General features: G+C 44.9%; 2 protein-coding genes across 2 annotated transcripts in view; one reads left to right on the forward strand and one right to left on the reverse strand.

The window, feature by feature from the left end:
- LOC309549119 (uncharacterized protein) overlaps positions 1–21,315 on the reverse strand; it is a 2,919,967-nt gene that overhangs the window by 1,239,813 nt on the left and 1,658,839 nt on the right. The window contains exon 15 of the mRNA XM_082249156.1: positions 5,468–5,536. Within this exon, the coding sequence (XP_082105282.1) occupies positions 5,468–5,536 (69 nt within the window). The remainder of the gene's footprint in view (positions 1–5,467; positions 5,537–21,315) is intronic.
- Positions 1–21,315, forward strand: part of LOC309549117 (uncharacterized protein) — a 4,285,597-nt gene that overhangs the window by 1,129,152 nt on the left and 3,135,130 nt on the right.

The raw sequence follows: 21,315 nt of genomic DNA on the forward strand, positions 1-21,315 counted from the left end.
GTCGTATGCGGCTCGAACGAGCTTGGTCTACAGGGGACTAGGGGCTGCCCCTCAGGGGACACCCTCTATGCGGACTGTGGTGCGGGTGTGGGAACAAATAGGGGCAGCCACTGGAGAGGAAGGTAGTGTCTCGCCTCACACTCCACTGTGGGGAAACCCGAAGCTGTCACACCTTAGGTCTATCCCTGATCCTGGTGTTTGGGCGAGACATGGGGTGGTCAAGATACAGCAGATCATGGCAGCGGATCTCTGCTGCCCTTTCCCATTTTACGGGAAAAATTCCAGCTCCCCTCTTGGATGTTGTGCAGATACTTGCAGCTGAAGCATGCGGTGCAGGCGCCAGTGCTGTATTTTGGCCTAGGCCAACAAGGCCCAGGCCTAGGGCGGCACTTTGCAGGGAGGCAGCAAAAAAGCCTCCCCCCTCCACCTGAGACTCTTTTGGCCACTGGTTGCTAGGGCCCCCTCTCCCACCTCTCTCACTCATCCCTCCTTTCTCTCTCTCACCCCCTCTCTCTTTCTCTCTCACCCCCTCCTCCCTCATCCCCTCTCTCTTTCTCTCACCCACTCTCTTTCTCTCATCCCCCCTCTCTCTCACCGCCCCCCTCTCTCTCTCTCCCTTTCATCCCCCCTCTCTCTCATCCCCCCTCTCTCTCACCCTCCTCTCTCTCATCCCCCTCCTCTCTCTCTCCCTCCCTCCCTCACCCACCCTCCTCTCTCTCTCATCCCCCCTCTCTTTTCCTCCCTCACCCACCCCTCTCTCTCTCTCATCCCCCCTCCCTCACCCCCCCTCTCTCTCTCCCTCCCTACCTCCCTCACCCACCCCCCCCTTTCTCTCTCCCACCCCCTCTCATGAGATCTCAGGGGTTCATGCTGGGACTTCAATTGTGGAGATCGTTACATCCGTTAAAAAGGAAGGAGTGGGGCAAATTTACATAAGAGGAAGAAGGGGGATGCCCAATTTTAGTCTTGCCTAGGGCAGCACAATACCAAAATACACTACTGGCAGGCGCAGTTCACTGCGCCAATTGTGGTTGCTCCTCACACGGTGGAGAGATTTCTTTTTTTTTAATTCTTTTTATTTCAATATGTGCATAAAAACGAACATTCCAAACGTCCTTTCAACAAAGGGACAAAACAATATAAAATAAAAAAAATTATACAATATGCAAATAATTATCTGTTTACTTAGTATTCATAATCGCTTTATGCCAAGGTATATCCATTTAGCTTAATTGATCGCCGTTGTCCCGGTGTGCCCCAACCCCTTGCTCCATTGCATTGATAGATTTATTTCCTCATCATACTATGTGCATCCCTCTATATCCTCTTAGTTGTCTCCTTATATTCAACCATTGGTTAATGTTGATTGACTCCAATTATCCCAAATTTTATTATATTTCGTTGAGCATCCTCTATGCATATACAATACTTTTTCAAATGGTAAAATCTGATTTACCGCTCTTATCCAGTTCTTAACAACAAGGGGCTTCACTTGAATCCACTTAACTGTGATTGTTTTCCTTGCCATAAACAGCGTTTCTCTAAGCATTATCCTGTGATATCTAGACCATGTTATTTAATCTAATATACCCAGCAAACAGGTTTCTGGGGTCAAAGGTACAGGCATATTCAGGACAGAGGATAATATTTGAATTATTTCCTGCCAGATTCTTGATATCACTGGACAAAACCACATAATATGTATAAAGTCTGCCCGCTTAGCACTGCATCTCAAACATTTAGGAGATGCAATGCTTTGCATAGCATAAAATCTAATTGGAGAGAGATATGATTGATGTAGCATATATAATTGTATTAACCTATTTTTTGCTGCTGGTGATACATATAAATGGGATGAACAGGCTTCTTTCCAATCTTCATCAGTTAAATTGGGAATTATTTCCTGCCATTTTGTTCTTATTGCCAAGGGATTCATTCCTGAATTAACCCTGGTTAAATGTGCATATATTTTAGAGATTAATCCTTTAGGGCCCTGGGACCTAAGGATACCAATCATTGGATATCTAGAGATCCCAGGTCCCAAAACTCCAAATTGAGCTTGTAACGCATGTCACAACTGTAGGTATCTATATAATGAGGTATGTGGTATATCGTATTTCATTTGTATATCTGAAAAAGAGTACATATGTGTTATGTCATATACGTCTGCAAGGACTGATATCCCTTTTTGTTCCCAGAACTGATACTCTACCAATTGTTTCAGTTGATTAAACATTGGGTTTCGCCATAGTGGGAGATCCATGTTTATTTGTGTGTTTCCCTCTATACGTTTTGCCTCTCTCCATATTGTACGAGCTAATGTTAACATTGGTATTTGCTTATATTTTAATTTATTCAAAGGTGCTTCTAGGGCTATAAGTAAATTATCGATTTGTAAAACATGAGCCAGGTGTGATTCTACCATCTGTAGTGTTACTGGTACTATCCATCCTGTGAGATGTTTAAGTTGTCCAGCGAGATAGTATCTGTATATATTAGGAAGTGCCATACCTACTTCTGTTTTAGCTCTCTGAAGTGTGGTTAACTTTATTCTATTTCTACCCTTTCCCCAAATAAATGTGGTAAATAGGACATCTATTTTTTTAAAAAATAGTTTTAGGAACTATAACCGACATATGTGAAAAAATGTATAAACATTTCGGTAATAGGACCATCTTGATTAAATTTATTCTCCCTGCAACTGAAAGTGGTAATTTAGCCCAAGTAGCTAATTTAGTTTTAATTGTTGTCATGAGTGGATTAAGGTTAGCCTGTAAAGCTGCTTGTGGTAATCTTGTAATATTTATTCCCAGGTATTTGAAAGAGGACCCTACATTTAATAAACTTGAATCCTTGCTTAGTGTGAGTAGTTGTGGTTGCAATGGCATAAGGGAGGATTTTTGCCAATTAATTTTAAGGCCTGAATAAGAACCAAATAGTTCTATTATATGCATAGCTGCTTCCAATGATCCATGTGCATCATTTAAATATAAAACAAGATCATCAGCATATAATCCCACTATATCTATCCTTTCTGCCAATGTAATGCCCCGTACAGAAGGGGTTTGCCGAAGTCGAAGTGCCAAAGATTCAATAGCTACTGAAAATAAGAGTGGTGATAGAGGGCATCCCTGCCGGGTGCCTCTATATAATTGTATGGCCTTGGTTAAAAAGCCATTTACCAACAGCTGAGAAGTTGGATTTAGATACATTATTTCCACCCAAGTACAGAATTTCACCCCAAATCCAAATGCCCTAAGCACTGCCTGCAAAAAGGGTCATTCAATAGAATCAAAAGCTTTTGCTGTATCAAGAGAGGCCAAGACACTTGAGTCTGGTAGTTGATCTCTAAGCTTAGCTATAAGTTGTGTTCTTCGAAGATTTATAGATGTGGATTTTCCTGGCATAAATCCAGTTTGATCTGGATGTATAATATTAAGTATTACATTGTTTAATCTATGGGCCAAAATTTTTGCAAGAATTTTGTAGTCTGTATTTAATAATGATATGGGTCGGTATGAAGCACAGTCTGTTAAATTTTTATCTGGTTTTGGAATTAGTACTACTGTAGCTAAATACATGGATTCAGGAAGTCTTTTTACCCTGAAAGCTGCATCAAATACTTGAACTAGCACTGGGGCAAGAATATCCACGTATTTACTATATACTTCTAACGGAAGTCCGTCTGGTCCTGAAGCCTTTCCTATTGCTAGACTTGTTATTGCTCTTCTTACTTCTTCCTCGCTTGGATTTTCCTCTAATGATTTAACCTGCTCGGTCGTTAAGGCTGAAAAGTGTATTTCACTCAGATAAGTTGAAATTTCATCTGCATTATACGTAAGAGAGGTGGAATACATATCAGTATAAAACGAGTGAAAGCATGACATAATACCAGCCACATCCCTTACGTATTCCCCATCAGGGCGCTGTATATTAGCTATAACTAAACTTGTACTTTGTTGCTTAGCCATATGTGCTAAAAGATGACTTGAAGTATTCCCTTGTTCAAAGTACTTCTGTTGATATTCAAATTGTTTGTATTTAGCTATTGCTGCTATATGTGTAGTATATTTTCTTACTGTAGTATATTCCTTTCATCTAGATACTATTCAGATCTTTCTTATCACCTACTAACTATTTCCTTATTTACACTTATTAGCACTCATCACTTTAAATGTCTACCGACATCTATACATTAAATATTTAATAGTGCTGTTACTTTTCTATATTATCACACTGCACCTGGAGTATGTAATGTACAACATAAAGTATATAGTGCAGGGGTCAGGAGAATGTAATGTCCAACATAGAGTATACAGTGCAGGGGTATGTAATGTACACCATAAAGTATATAGCGCAGGGGTCAGGAGTATGTAATGTACAACATAGAGTATATAGTGCAGGGGTCAGGAGTATGTAATGTACAATATAGAGTATATAGTGCAGGGGTCAAGAATATGAAATGTACAATATAGAGTATATAGTGAAAGGGTCAGGGGTATGTAATGTACAACATAGAGTATATAGTGCAGGGGTCAGGGGTAAGTAATGTACAACATAAGGTATATAGTGCAGGGGTCAGAAGTATGTAATGTACAACATAGAGTATATAGGGCAGGAGTGTGTAATGTACAGTATACATTATACAGTGTAAAGATCAGGGGTATGTAATGTTCAACATAGAGTATATAGTGCAGGGGTCAGGGGTATTTAATGTACAACATAAAGTATATAGTGTTGGGGTCAGGAGTATGTAATGTGCCCACCCCTTGTCCCGACCCTAACCCCAGGTGCCTAGATCTAGTAACTCCTCTGGTGAAAATGAACATTTTGCTGCCAGCTGAACCCCTGTATCTCCATAAATCCAGTCTAGATACATAAATTGTGTTTGCGGCACAGAGAAGGAAGATTATCTGAGAGAAATACAGGAATACAGGATGGGGAACACAGCTCAGGAAAGTGACCAGGGTATTACAGGCTGATATCACCCAGTCCTTGCCCTACTCTGGACCAATCAGTGAGCAGTATGGGTGGAGGAATGAATTTAGTGTTAATGACCCACCTGTGCTGATCTCTGTAGGAGTGTCCTCCTCTATAAATGTCCCTGTTATTCCATCCTCCTCCATACACTGCTGATGTATGATCATCCCTCATATTCGTCTCGTCTTCTTCTGCCTTACCCTCAGCTTTTATATCAATTGGCTCTTCACACTATACCAAGAAAATAATAGAAGAGGTCATCTGTAATACATAAGCTTCAATATTGTGACATCACATTTAAAAAAATCACTTCAATGAGTCCATGTTCTAGATGCTCCGTCCCACCAACCTTGTAATAAAGAGGGATGGTGTGACCTTCCTGTGTGGAATCCCGGGAATACAGAGGATGGGGACATCTCTCTGGTGGGTTCCTGGTATTAGGTGGCTCCATCATATCCTTGTGTCCTTCTGAAAACTCCTCCATCACTCCATACTCCTTATCCTCCTCTTTATACTCTTCTTTAACATCAATATTATCATCCCAGAGGATTCCACTCTGAATATATAATAAAACATTCACTATAACAAACATTCTTGTATATAAATCATAACTATCAGTGATTGTTCCTCATCAACCTGATGATGGTGAGGGATGGTGTGACCTTCCTGTGTGGAATCCCAGGAATACAGAGGACAGGGACATCTCTCTGGTGGGTTACCATTACTGGATCCATCTGTAGGAAACACACACTCTGACTGAATACATTGTTTCTATGGGTTTATCAGATGATGGAGGATCTAGGTGGACCCTCCATACTGCTCTCTCCTTTACAATAAAGTCTTCTCTTACCTGGTGATGTAAGGGGCAGCTGATTGTCCATTAGTGATGGACAAACATCGGCCGGGACGGTTCGCGAACGTCAGCCGCAAATTTTCTCAAAAGTCTGCGAACCGCAAGTTCGCGGTGGGCCCCATTGACTTTAATGGGAGGAGAACTTTAAAAACCTTTAAGTCATATTTGCAGCCTCAAAAGCCGTACTAGCTGTGCACAAATAGTCCCAGCACATGGACAATGTCATAACAGAAGTATTGCAAATCGAAAAGTTGCCCTAAAATTTTTTATTTTTTTTTACAGCAAAAAATGTTTTGTTTTTTTCATGAATCAGCCAGAACTGACAGCAGCCGGTAAATACATGTCAAATACATATAGGATCCATTCACACGTCTGTAAAATGGGTCCGCATCCATTCCACAATTTGGCAGAACCTTTACAAACCCATTGATTTTCAATTCCAGTCTGAAAAATTAGGCATTCACAGGATAAAGAAGTACGTGTCGGCCATTCCAGGCCCCAAAAAGTAGCCCACATGCGTTTACCTGACAGCTAAGAACGTTGTATTCTGTGGCTGAAGGTACATTAGGCATTCACAGGATACAGAAGTAAGTGTCGGCCAGCATAGGCCCCAAAAATTAGCCCACATGGGTTTACCTGACAGCTAAGAACGTAGTATTCTGTGGCTGAAGGTACATTAGGCATTCACAGGATACAGAAGTAAGTGCCGGTCATTATAGGCCCTAAAAATTAGCCCACATGAATTTACCTGACAGCTAAGAACGTTGTATTCCGTGGCTGAAGGTACATTAGGCATTCACAGGATACAGAAGTTTCAGCCTGTATAGGCCCCAAAAAATAAGCCCACATGGGTTTACCTGACAGCTAAGAACTTAGTATTTGGTGGCTGGAGGTACATTAAGCATTCACAGGATACAGAAGTAAGTGTCGGTCAGTATTGGCCCCAAAAATTAGCCCACATGGGTTTACCTGACAGCTAAGAATGTTGTATTCTGTGGCTGAAGGTACATTAGGCATTCACAGAAAAAATAATTGTCGGCCCTGAAAGGCCCCAAAAATTTGCCATTCAATGGACATGAAATGCCTTTTACGCCGCTGTATTTAGCGAACACAAGGACCAGGAATTGTTGTGGGTGGATGGCGGTCTGGTGGATATTTGTGGCCTAGCATGAGGAATTTCAATGAAACATGGTCTACTGGTCACATGTGTTGAATTCCACAGAGATCCATGCTTCATTCATTTTTTTAAATGTGAGGTAGTCTACACTGTCATGAGCTAGGCGAGTGCGCTTATCGGTCACGATCCCCCCTGCTGCGCTAAATGTCCTTTCGGACAGGACACTGGACGGGGGGCAAGCCAACATTTCCATTGCAAATTGTGCAAGCTCTGGCCAGCGGTCAAGCCTGCCCACCCAGTAGTCCAGGGGTTTATCACTCCTCAGAGCGTCCACATCAGCCGTTAACCCGATGTAGTTGGACACCTGACGGTCTAGGCATTCCCTGATGCTGGATCTGGAGTACAGCTGTCGATGGTTTGGCTGAAAGAAGTATCTCATATCTGAAGTGGCCAAGACATCTTCAAACCGCCCTCTTCTTGCAGGCACTGTTGGATTGCCACCCGCAACTGTCTCTCTGTGACTGGAAATTCCTCTGCCAGCGCACGCAAAAGCAGAATGCAGCATTTCCCGCAGCAAGGCCTGGAAGTGCTGCATTTTGACTGCCCTCTGTGATTGTGGTAACATTTCTGCCATTTTTTGTTTGTACCGGGAGTCTAAGTACGTTGCCACCCAGTACTGGTCCTTGGCCTTTATGCTTTTTATATGGGGGTCCCCCTTAAAACACTGGAGCATGAAGGCCCTCATTTGCACTAAACTGGAAGCGATGTAGTGGCCTGCTTCCAGCTCATCATCCAGGATAATGTCGACCTTGTTCTCCTCCCCCCATCCACGGAAAACACCAGGGATCCCAGAAAGGTTTAAAGCATGCTCTTCTTGCTCCTCCTAATCCCCCCCCCGGCAACATCCTCCTCTGACACCTCTTCAGACTCCTACTGTTGACTTGTCTCAGATGGAGTAGCACCCACTGGGAATTCATCCAACATTGTGACTTCCTCATCTTCCTGCTCCTCGACGGCTTGATCAATGACACGACGCAATGCACGCTCCAGAAAGAAGGCGTAAGGTACGATGTCACTGATGGCGCCCTGGCCGTGAGTAACCAGTTTGGTGATCTCATCAAATGGCCGCAGAAGTCTGCATGCATTGCACATGAGCAGCCACTGGCGAGGTGAAAAAAAACCCAAGCTCCCCAGAACCTGACCTGCCGCAGAGTTCGTACAGGTAGTCGTTAACTGCAAGTTTCTGTTGGAGCAGCCTATCAAGCATATGCAATGTTGGGTTCCATCGCGTCGGGCAGTCACCAATAAGACGCCTGATGGGCAGGTTGTGTCTCTGCTGAATGTCAGCAAGGAGAGCCATGGTTATGTAAGATCTTCTGAAATGGCCCGAGATTTTCCTGGCCTGCCACAAGACGTCCTGGACCCCAGGGTATTTGGCAACGAATCGCTGCACCACCAAGTTCAGGACGTGTGCCATGCATGGCATGTGTGTAATTTTGCCCTGTTTTAGCGTGCTCAGCAGATTGGCACCGTTGTCACACACCACGTTACCAACTGTCAAATTGTGCGGTTCCAGCCACTGGTCTGCCTGTGAACGCAAAGCTGAAAGGAGTGCAGGACCAGTGTGGCTCTTGGATTCCAGGCACAACAGACACAGCATGGCAAAGTCTCACCTGGTATGTGGAATAGGTTCTGAGGATCGTCGGCGTCGCGGAAGAGACAGTAGCAGTGGAAAAGGAGGAGTCAGCCGAGGAGGAGAGGGAGGATGAAGTCGGAGGAGGAGAAGAAGGCCTGCATGCAATGTAAAACCAAATCTACACGGGTGCCACGGTTTACATGCTTGACGGCAGTCAGAAGGTTCACCCAGTGGGCAGTAAAAGTAATATACCTTCCCTGCCATGTTTGCTAGACCTGTGGTCAGATGTATCTTGGCACCAACACTGTGTGCCAGAGATATATTCACTTGCCGCTGAACATGGCCATACAGCTCTGGAATGCCCTTCTGTGAGAAATATTTCCTGTCTGGGACCTTCCATTGTGGTGTTCCAATGGCCACAAATTTAAGAAAGGCCTCCGAGTCCACCAGTTGATATGGCAGTAGTTGGCGGGCTATCAGTTCCAACAAGCCAGTAGTCAAACGTTGGGCAAGAGGGTTATCCGGAGTCATCATTTTTTTCCGCTCCAACTTTTCGGCCACAGAAGCCTGCCTTTTTCCAGAACAACGTGACGACGGCATCATCGAAGGTGGAGTGGAGGACAAATGTGAGGAGAGAGGAGAAGGAGAAGAGGCTGGACGGTGAGTGCCTGGAGTGTGGCTTTGTGGGTTCTGACGGTGCTGCTCCCACTGGGCTCGGTGATGGGAATTCAGGTGCCTTCTTAAGGCAGTTGTCCCTAGGTGAGTGTTAGGCTTACCGCGACTGATGCATTGACTGCAAAGGCTGCAGATGGCAACACTGTTGTCAGCAACGGACACATTAAAAAAAGCCCACACTGCGGAGCCATGTGTTGGCGTCCTGAGAGCGCCAGATGTGACTGTACATGGTTGATGGCTCGCTCCTGATACATTTGCAGTCTGCTTTGTACCTCTTGTGCAATGCATGATAATTATTGCTAATATCTTCTCACACATGATAATGTATCTTTAAAACTTATAGTTTAAATGAACCTATGAATACACTATTGTCCATTGTTAAATACAGACAGACAGACTGACGTCTGGACATCAGTAACTAGTATGGTGTCTCGCTAATTGACCCTTATCTGATGAGATGTCCATGTACCACTTATTTATACCAAAAGAAAACAGAAATATCTGCTGAAATTATAAGACCCTATTGTAAGAGAATTTTTGTTTGACAAGTACATATGAACTCTCATTCACCTCCAAACAAGATGGAAGCTGTGCTTTCAAAATCCCTATAGTCTACATGGCTTTTAAATATTTCCATTTTCTTTCTTTTATTTAATTATTTAATCCCCCAATAATCCTGACAATGTACTGTATATCCTTATAGATGGGGTCAACTCCACTCCCACCAAGGGGGAGAGGAATATATTACTGCCTATTGCCATCACACGCTCACACACCCCCCCCCTCACACCCCCCCCTTTCCTGGCCAGGCAGGCTGCATGCTCAGATTAACAGTTTGGTATTTATTTCCTGGTTGACCTCACAGTTGTTTTTGTTTTTTTTGCTTTAAGGACCCCTTTTAAAACACCTACTAGATTCAGAGTCTGGAATGTAATTTTGGGGGACTCAAAATTTGGGGGTGTGAAAGAAAAAAGTGTTTACCATTTTCCGTCTGCCTTATCGCAGTTTTACTGCTACAGGGTTGCCGTACTGCTCAGAACCACGTATATAGTGGTATAATGTCAAGGATTTTGCAGACAGAGGAAATGAGCTTTTCAATGTTAGCAAGCATGTTGTGTGAAGGTCCTTCTTCATTATAATGACAATGTGGGGGAGAGAAATCCTCTGCACCTTCCTCCAGTACGGCATCCATATCCTCTCCATTCCCTCCTGTTTCTGCATCCTCTAGAACCGGCATATCAGGATCTGACTCCGGTTGGGAAACTGTAGCGGGAGAAGAGGCGGGGAGTTTTAGAGCTCTGGACAAAGATGGCCGTATTAAGACGTAATCTGTCTAAGGAATGGCAACAGAAATTTCTGCTTTGGTTAGGTAGCCCACATGTTGTGTGTCTGAGATAGAGCTAGAACTAGAAACGGAAATTGTTGGTAAAGCATGGACTTTATATACAAACCCGATTCCAAAAAAGTTGGGACACTGTACAAATTGTGAATAAAAACAGAGTGCAATGATGTGGAAGTTTCAAATTTCAATATTTTATTCAGAATACAACATAGATGACATATCAAATGTTTAAACTGAGAAAATGTATAATTTTAAGGGAAAAATAAGTTGATTTTAAATTTCATGGCATCAACACATCTCAAAACAGTTGGGACAAGGCCATGTTTGCCACTGTGTGGCATCCCCTCTTCTTTTTATAACAGTCTGCAAATGTCTGGGGACTGAGGAGAAGTTGATCAAGTTTAGGAATAGGAATTTTGTCCCATTCTTGTCTAATACAGGCTTCTAGTTGCTCAACTGTCTTAGGACTTCTTTGTGGCATCTTCCTCTTTATGATGTGCCAAATGTTTTCTATGGGTGAAAGATCTGGACTGCAGGCTGGCCATTTCAGTACCCGGATCCTTCATCTACACGCCCTTGATGTTGTAATTGATGCAGTATGTGGTCTGGCATTGTCATGTTGGAAAATGCAAGGTCTCCCCTGAAAGAGAGATGACGTCTGGATGGGAGCATATGTTGTTCTAGAACTTGGATATACCTTTCAGCATTGATGGTGCCTTGCCAGATCTGTAAGCTGCCAATGCCACACACACTCATGCAATCCCATACCATCAGAGATGCAGGCTTCTTAACTGAGTGCTGATAACAACTTGGGTTGTCCTTGTCCTCTTTAGTCCGGATGACATGGCGTCCCAGTTTTCCACAAAGAACTACAAATTTTGATTCGTCTGACCACAGAACAGTTTTCCACTTTGCCACAGTCCATTTTAAATGAGCCTTGGCCCAGAGAAAACGCCTGCGCTTCTGGATCATGTTTAGATATGGCTTCTTTTTTGGCCTATCGAGTTTTAGGCGGCAACGGCGAATGGCACGGTGGATTGTGTTCACCGACAATGTTTTCTGGAAGTATTCCAGTGCCCATGTTGTGATTTCCATTCCTGTATGTGATGCAGTGTGTCTAAGGGCCGGAAGTTCACGGGCATCCAGTATGGTTTTCCGGCCTTGACCCTTACGCCCAGAGATTGTTCCAGATTCTCTGAATCTTTGGATGATATTATGCACTGTAGATGATGATAACTCCAAACTCTTTCAAATTTTTCTCTGAGAAACTCCTTTCTGATATTGCTCCACTATTTTTCGCCACAACATTGGGGGATTTCCTGATCCTCTGCCCATCTTGACTTCTGAGAGACACTGCCACTCTGAGAGGCTCTTTTTATACCCAATCATGTTGCCAATTGACCGAATAAGTTGCAAATTGGTCCTCCAGCTCTTCCATATATGTATATTTAACTTTTCCGGCCTCTTATTGCTACCTGTCCCAACTTTTTTGGAATGTGTAGCTCTCATGAAATCCAAAATGAGCCAATATTTGGCATGACATTTCAAAATATCTCACTTTCAACATTTGATATGTTATCTATATTATATTGTGAATAAAAACGGAAAATTTATATCAATACTTACCGTAATTTTCCTTTCCTGATGGACTCCATGGCAGCACACGTATGGGTAGGCTCCGCCTCCTCTCCTACCCTATAGGACCCCACTCCCATAAATCTTTGCTCCATACCAGGAGCCGTGTTCCATAACTAGAACTACTCCAGCAGATGGGAGGGGACTCCTGCTGCCATGGAGTCCATCAGGAAAGGAAAATTACGGTAAGTATTGATATAAATTTTCCGTTTTCCTGACAGACTCCATGGCAGCACACGTATGGGAAATAACTAGCCATACACACCCGGGCGGGTAACTGCTGGTTTAACAGAAAAAGGTTTAATTTGCACCGTCAACAGACAAGACTTTTAAACCAAAGTTGACCGAAGATAAAGAAGCCGGTTCAACACAGTAATGCGACATAAAGGTATGAATTGATGACCAAGAAGCCGCTCTGCAAATCACGTCAGGAGCTACATGGAGAGAAGCTGCCCACGATGTAGAGATCCCTCTAGTGGAATGAGCTGTCACCACCTCTGGAGGAGCCAGTCCATTAGCTTTATATGCCCACTGGATGGTCTGAACTATCCAACTAGCTATAGATCTTGAGGAAGCTTGTTTGCCCTTGTTTTTTCCACAGATGAGGACAAAAAGATGGTCTGACTGGCGGAAAGGAGCTGTAGTTTCCAGATATAGCCGAAGAGTTTCCCCCACGTCCAAAGGATGGACAGAATTTTCATCTTGAGATTTGAACGTGGGTAGGACAATTTCCTGGTTGACATGGAATACCGACATTACTTTCGGATTGGAGCCAAGCATCGGAACCAATACTACCCGATCAGGGAAAAACGTAAGGAATGGTTCCTTGTAACCCAAGGCACCGAGTTCAGAAACCCTTTTGGCCGAAGTAATAGCCACCAGAAAGGCTGTTTTCATGGAGATGTTTTTAAGGAAGAATGGATCCTTCTGATCCAAGGTGAGTGAGGAAAGAAACTCCAAGACTGTAGGAAGATCCCACTTAGGGAACCTGGGCTTTCTAGGAGGTCTTAACCTAGTAGCGCCTCTGAAGAACTGGCGAACCAGGGAGTGTTTCGCCCATGCAGTCCCAGTGAAGGCCGAAATGGCTGAAATTTGGACCCGAAGGGAGCTTACTGCTAATGACAGGTCCAGACCGGACTGGAGGAAGCCCAAAATATCCTGGATTCCTGGGTCAGAGACAGAGCTAGATCTGCTATCCACATAATCCTTAAACTTGGACCAGATTTTTTCATAGACCTTGTTCGTGCCGGGTCTTCTGGCACTCATCATTGTAGCGATTGCCTCGTTTGGACAACCGAGCGCTTTCAATCTTTCCCTCTCAACAGCCATGCCATGAGATGAAGCTGTGCTGGGCAGGGGTGAAGAATAGGCCCTTGGGACAGAAGGTCCGGCCTGACTGGCAGAGGTATCGGGTCCCGACAGCTCAGCTGGAGCAACAGAGGAAACCACGGTCTCTTTGGCCAGAAGGGAAGAATCGCTATGATCTGCACTCTTTCTGTCCTGAGTCTGTGAAGAAACTTGAAGATGACTGGCACTGGAGGAAACGCATAAGCCGTTTGAAAATTCCAATGATCCGTCAGGGGCGTCTACCCCGTAGGCCTGGGGATAACGCCACCTCGTGTAGAATCTCTCCAGTTTGGCATTGCTTGGAGATGCGAACAGATCTACCTCTGGACGGTAACCTAGAGACATGACCCATATGAAGGTCTCTGGATGGAGTGACCACTCGTTGTTGTCCAGAGCAGACCTCGAGAGGAAGTCTGCCTGGACGTTCTGGGCACCCGGAAGATAGGCGGCTGACAAGTTGGACAGATGTCTTTGAGCCCAATCCATAATAGGTTTCACTTCTTTCAGAAGAGAAGGACTGCAGGTGCCCCCTTGTCTCTTGATGTAGGCGACGACTGTCGTATTGTCCAGTCTTAGGAGGACCGAGGCATCGGTCGCCAGATGCTGAAAGGCCTGGAGAGCACAGAACGCTGCCCGAAGCTCCAGCACATTCGAGACCACCCCGTATGTAGGGAAGTCCCATCTTCCCTGGGCCACCTCCGACAGGCAATGCGCTCCCCATCCCGTCCTGCTGGCGTCCGAGGTCATGACCAACCAGGACGCTGGAACGATTGAATGGCAGTTTAAAAGATTCTTTCGCTGAAGCCACCAGGTTAAGCTGTCCTTCATGGACGTAGTTATCCGAATGAGGACTTCTGGATTCTTGAAATTCCATTGTTGGAGGAATCCCATCTGAAAGGGCCTCATCTTCCACTGTGCCCACTTCACCATGGGAGCCGTGGAAACCATGGTCCCAATTATCTTCATGCACTGGGACGCCCGGAGATGAGAGGCTGATAATGCCGGACGAATCCTGTTGCGAATTGTCGGAATCTTCTCTAATGGAAGGGAGATAGTGCCTCTGGAAGTGTTGAAGAGGGCCCCTAGGAAGACCAACGACTTTGTGGGTTCCAGATGACTTTTTTCCAAATTCAGGAGCCACCCGAACTGTTGAAGGGTGGAAATTACTTGAGATCTGTGAAGCAGAATTTGATCCTGATGTTCTGACAGAAGGAGCAAGTCGTCCAAGTAATGGTAAAGACGAATCCCTTTTGCTCTGATCAGGGCTACTACAGCCAGTAAGATTTTGGAAAAGATTCGAGGTGATGTGGTAAGCCCGAAAGGGAGACAGGTAAATTGAAGATGCACCTGACCCACTGCGAATCGGAGAAATTTTTGCATTTCTGCTGCGACTGGGACGTGAAAGTAGGCATCTTTCAAGTCTATGGATATCATCCAAACCTCTGGCTGTACCACTTGCCGAATCGTAAAAAGTGTTTCCATCCTGAACCTCTCTTTCTTGATGAAGGTGTTTAGGTGTGTTAGGTCTATAACCGGCCTCCAAGAGCCGCTTTTCTTCAAGACCATGAAGAGCGGAGAGTAGATGCCTTGGAACCGTTCCTCGGTTGGGACAGGCACTGCCGCACCCTGGGCAACCAGGGATTCTACATATGTAAGAAGAGTTGACTTCTTCTCTTCTGAACGGGGTAAGGCCGTAGGAATGAAGCGAAGAATGGGGCTTCTGTCGAAAATCCACACATGTCCGTGTGATACGGTTCTGACGGCCCATTGATCTTCGATCGAGGCTGCCCAGACGTGCGCAAACTGAAGCAAGCGTGCGCCTACCCGCACCGTCTGGACAGGTTCGATGTCAAAAAGACTTCGTCGCCTCTCGGCTTGCTGAAGATTTTCCTTTGGAGAACTTCTGCCCTGTAGACTGAGGGCGCTTCCAGTTCTTCCTGAACTCACGACCGGGCCTGTAAAAACGGGCCTCTCTGGCACGATCAGGATTTTGTCTGTTTTGAGGTCTTCTCTGATCTATCAACCGGCGATCCTGGGGAAGGAAACCAGATTTACCACCAGTGGCACGGGTAATAGCACTGTCCAGTTTATTACCAAAGAGGGAGGAACCCTCAAAGGGAATTTTGCACCAGGCCTGCTTAGAGGCAGGGTCGGCCAACCAGGGGTGCAACCACAAGGCGCGTTTGGCCGTGACAGAGGACAGCATGACCCGCGCCGCCAAGCGGATTATATCAATGGATGCCTCACCCAAGAAAGCCGTTGCCAGTCTCAACTCCTGAATGGCTGAACTCCTGGCCACCTCTTCGGAGACACTCTGAAGTGTAGCCTCCACGCTGTCTACCCAGGCTTCCATTGCCTTGGATGTGGCTGCCAAAGCCAGAGCCGGCTTGCACGCCATACCTGCGGAGAGATAAATCTTCTTAAGATCTGTGTCAATCCGCCTGTCAAGAGCGTCTTTGAATGAGACTGAGTCTTCCAATGGTAAGGTTACGTGTTTCACCAACCTCATCAAGGCCGCATCCACCGTGGGAGCGGAGTCTAGATGTTTCACCTTATCATCCTTAAAGGGATACATTCTGGAGACCTTAGATGATAAAGAGTTTCTCTTTTCAACTCCCTGCCACTCGTCTGTAATAATTTCTCCCAATTCCCCTAGGAGGGGAAAATGGGAACGCTCTTTTTTGAGATGTTTGAAGTATTTCTTCTGTTTAGCTGGATCTTCCCATTTTAATGCCTCCTTAACCGCCTTAACTAATCATCTTCACTGTCTGTAGAATCTTCTGACAGACGACTTGGTTGTGAAGTACCTAGCTCCACTTCATCCCTTGGGAGGAAACCAGGAGCCTCTGAAGAGTGACCCGAAAGCCTGCTCGAATCCCAATCTCTAAGGGATTCTTTTACAATCCGCCTGACCATAGCCTCCACTGGTTGTGCAGTGTCTTGCTTTTCCCTCAAAACCCTGGAATAACAGGTATCACATAGGGATCTATCCTCAGGGATATGGGCTCGACAGCCCCAGCATGATTTCCCTGAACTGCGGTCAGAATGGCGGGATTGCCGCGGAGCGACTGAACTGGAAGTGTGCTCATGTCGTTTAGACCTGGAGCTAGACCTATGACCAGACTTTGATGAAGAATGCTGAAGGAGAACGATCCTTTGATCCAGAAATAGGGCGTTGGTCAGACCTAAAAGGGCTGAATAGGGAAAGAAAAACACACTTAGGCTCCATTCCACCAGCCAACGCAAGCAGGTAAGGGTTAAGAAAAACTAGCTCACCTGTTGCGCAGGGACTGGCCACCGGGGGGTGGTGAAGCATCCATTTGCAGATAGAAGCAAAAGCCTGCACAGGAAGAAAGTAAGCATACATGTACTGACTTTCGTCTCCACACCAACCCTTTTACCCCAAATGGCACCTGGATCAAAGCATGACTCACCGCTGAAGAGCAGAGAAACAGCACGGGGAAGCCACCGCAACGCCCGCAGACATCCCATTGTAAACAGGAATGACAGCTGCTTAAATCTCCCGGGCGCCGCAAAGCCACGCCCCAAACGACGCAATATCGTCATAGGAGATCGGGAGCGATGCGCGCGCATGCACAGACGATACCAGGGCCAAGCCTCATCCTGGACAACCAATTGAAGGTCCAGCGAGGCAGGGGGAGGAGCCTAAGCGACGATCTGGAACGCAGGAGCGCTCCACCGACCACAAACAGGAAATGCAATGAAACCAAAAGAAAGTTTTATACTTTACCACCATGACGATAACCGAACAGTCTCAGGCCTGGATGAATTCATGCGTGTGTGACAGGGCATCAGGGCCTATCCGCTCAATAGCAAGGACGTATTGGCCATCAATGCAGCCCACCTCTCATTCAGGATTTACGGCATCTTCAGCATTTTAAAATAATATTGCCCGGGTCCACCCGATAAATATCGAGATTGCTGGACATAAAACAGGAGGCATCCGACATCAACAAGGTCCACACGCCACCAGCTCGCCTGAAACCGATAGACGTCCTATAAGGTAAGACTTCCTTCTCGCAGGAGGAGGATGAAAAAGGAACACGGCTCCTGGTATGGAGCAAAGATTTATGGGAGTGGGGTCCTATAGGGTAGGAGAGGAGGCGGAGCCTACCCATACGTGTGCTGCCATGGAGTCTGTCAGGAAATATAAGATTATGAAATTTTTAAATTAGTCCATTCCCTTTTTACTCACAATTTGTACAGTGTCACAACTTTTTTGGATTTGGGTTTGTACAATCCAGCATTTTGGACAGATAAGAAAGGGTCACCATGTACCTCTGACCATTACTCTATTATTCTTTAGGATAGAATGAATATTTTTCATTCTAACTTCCATTGCATTGGAAGAGAGGCAAGGGTTAAGGCAGGTTCACAGGCTGCAACTGCAGACAGATATACCCCTGAAGAACAAGACCAGCACATGAGGCTAAAACCAGAAGATGCTGCAACCCACCCAAGAACACACTCAATTATCATGACTGAGTATACCCTTGATGACAGTGACAACTCGTATGGCTAAGGCCGCTAAGCTCATGAAGGCCACATTCAAGCAAATAGGTGACTCATTATCAGGGCTTGTTTTCTCAGAGAATAGGTGCAGGAATTACCCCTTTGTCTGCCCCTACCCACCTCTGAGCATCATTCCTTTGTTCCACCCCCTACCCACCTCCGAGCACCATTCCTTGGTTCCAACCCCTACCCACCTCCGAGCACCATTCCTTGGTTCCACCTTGTACCCACCTTCGAGCACCATTCCATTCCTTGGTTCCAACCTCTACCCACCTTCAAGCACCATTTCTTGGTTCCATCCCCTACCCACCTCCCAGTACTGCTCTTTTAGACAATACAGAACAAGGTATCATTTTGTGGTGCTACGTAATTTGTGGAATTTGCTAATGATAGCAAGAAAAACAGTAAAAAAGATCCCCTGCGGCTAGTAACAATAGATCCCCTAACAATGGACCACACGTAACAAAATTCCTCCCCTAGCAACAATAGACTCCTGGCTGCAACAACAGGTCTCCCCACAGCCAGCATCATTAGACTTCCTGTCAGCAAGCAAGAACAGACCCCTCCCAGCAACAACTGACCCCCCAGAAATTTAAAACACCCCCAGCAACAGTAGGTCCTCCACCAATGTCCAAATTGGGTCCCTCCACTTACGGGGTTCACAGTGATCACATGACAGTTGTACACAATTAATGACTTTCATTCATAGCCATTCATTGAGTACTATTGTGATGATTTCTGTGATTGATCACAGTGATCACCTGGTACAGAAAAGGCCCATCACATCTGTACCATGTGATAGCTGTGACTATCACAGTAGTACACCCTGTGTCATTCATAAACATGATGGCTTATAAAAGTGATTATCAACAAAAAAAATACAAAATGAAACCCTAATCACCTCCCCAGAGTAGTAAAGGGTAAAAAAAACAGAAAAATAAAATTGTAAAAAAATTAAAAATTAAGATAAATTATTATTATTATTTTTATTTATATATTTATTAATTTTACACACTGCCACCAGTCAGTATCCCTGATCACCACCACACCAGTCATATTATGAGACTGTACTGTTATACTGTTAGTGTAAATATTTTGTGTGGCAACCATTATTTTCCAGCACTACCTTAACCCTCTTGGGCATGGAGTTCACCAGAGCTTCACAGGTTGCCACTGGAGTCCTCTTCCACTCCTCCATGATGACATCACGGAGCTGGTGGATGTTAGAAAACTTGCGCTCCTCCACCTTCCATTTGAGGATGCCCCTTAGATGCTCAATAGGGTTTAGGTGTGGAGACATGCTTGGCCAGTTTATCACCTTCATCCTCAGCTTCTCTAGCAAGGCAATGGTCATCTTGGAGGTGTGCTTGGGGTTGTTATCATGTTGGAATACTGCCCTACGGCCCAGTCTCCAAAGGGAGGGGATCATACTCTGCTTCAGTATGTCACAGTACATGTTGGCATTCATGGTTCCCTCAATAAACTGTAGCTCCCCATTGCCGGCAGCACTCATGCAGCCATGACACTCCCACCACCATGCTTGACTGTAGGCAACACACACTTGTCTTTGTACTCCTCACCTGTTTGCCGCCACACATGCTTGACACCATCTTAACCTAGGTTTATCTTGGTCTCATCAGACCACAGGACATGGCTCCGGTAATCCATGCCCTTAGTCTGCTTGTCTTCAGCAAACTATTTGTAGGCTTTCTTGTGCATCATCTTTAGAAGAGGCTTCCTTCTGGGATGACAGCCATGCAGACCAATTTGATGCAGTGTGCGGCGTATGGTCTGAGCACTGACAGGCTGACCCCCCCACCCCTTTTACCTGGCAGCACTCATACGTCTATTTCCCTCTGGCTAGGAGGCTGAGCATGTGCACTCAACTTCTTTGGTCCACCATGGCAAGGCCTGTTGTGAGTAAAACCTGTTCCGTTAAAACGATGTATCGTCTTGGCCACCATGCTGCAGCTCAGTTTCAATGTCTTGGCAATCTTCTTATAGCCTAGGCCATCTTTAAGTAGAGCAACAATTCTTTTTTTCAAATCCTCAGAGTTCTTTGCCATGAGATGCCATGTTGAGCTTCCAGTGACCAGTATGAGAGAGTGAGAGTGATAACACCAAATTTACCACACCTGCTGCTCATTCACACCTGAGACTTTGTAACACTAATGAGTCACATGACACCGGGGAGGGAAAATGGCTAATTGGGCCCAATTTGGACATTTTCACTTAGGGGTGTACTCACTTTTGTTGCCAGCGGTTTAGACATTAATGGCTGTGTGTTGAGTTATTTTGAGGGGACAGCAAATATACACTGTTATACAAGCTGTACACTCACTACTTTACATTGTAACAAAGTGTCATTTCTTCAGTGTTGTCACATGAAAAAATAGAATCAAATATTTACAAAAATGTGAGAGGTGTACTTACTTTTGTGAGATACTGTATATTTTATCTTGTACCTAGGATCTTCAGGACAGATACCTATATACACAACACATTTTGTTCTGATTTTCCCCCTGTGTCCGCCCCAGGTCGGGTTAATTTGTTGGGGGTTGGAAGGAATGCCATGTGCTAGTAAACCATGTTTGTATTTATTATGATGTACATAAATACAGATTATGTTCTATGTTTATTAAACACTAATATCGAGTCTGTTAATTTTAAGAGAAAACTGTCTGTACATCTTCATAGTCCTGAAGAAGCCTTGTGTGAAACGCGTTGACTAGTGAACAGATAGAGGAATATGATCCGAAGCAAACACAGTGACGTGCCTCCCTCCCTAATGGTTAATGCAAACAGAAAACAGAGGTCGTGGGACTTTATATGAGGCAGGTCATCAACTAAGATATACAAAAATAGAATCTGAACGTAGTCATTTATTATACATACAGTAATTGATACAAATGTTGACATCAGTAACAAATATGATGCAGACACGTATACAAAAAAAGCTGAGACAAAGAAATCCATATAGTAAGGAGATTGTTATAATAGTAATAAGATATATTCAGTAATAAAGTACATGGCCGTCACTAAATGTTACATCTAAGTGAAGAGAGGAAATATCTATACCTACACAAACCTTATGGTATATACCAACTTATCCTTATATATGTATGATGTACATGAGTGAAATTAGTAGGAGACATTGATCTCCTGTGTACGAGCTGAGCTCAGTTTGGGGGTCAGTT

Source organism: Pelophylax lessonae (genome assembly GCF_965119305.1).
Source record: "Pelophylax lessonae genome assembly, chromosome: 3".
NCBI lineage: Eukaryota > Metazoa > Chordata > Amphibia > Anura > Ranidae > Pelophylax > Pelophylax lessonae.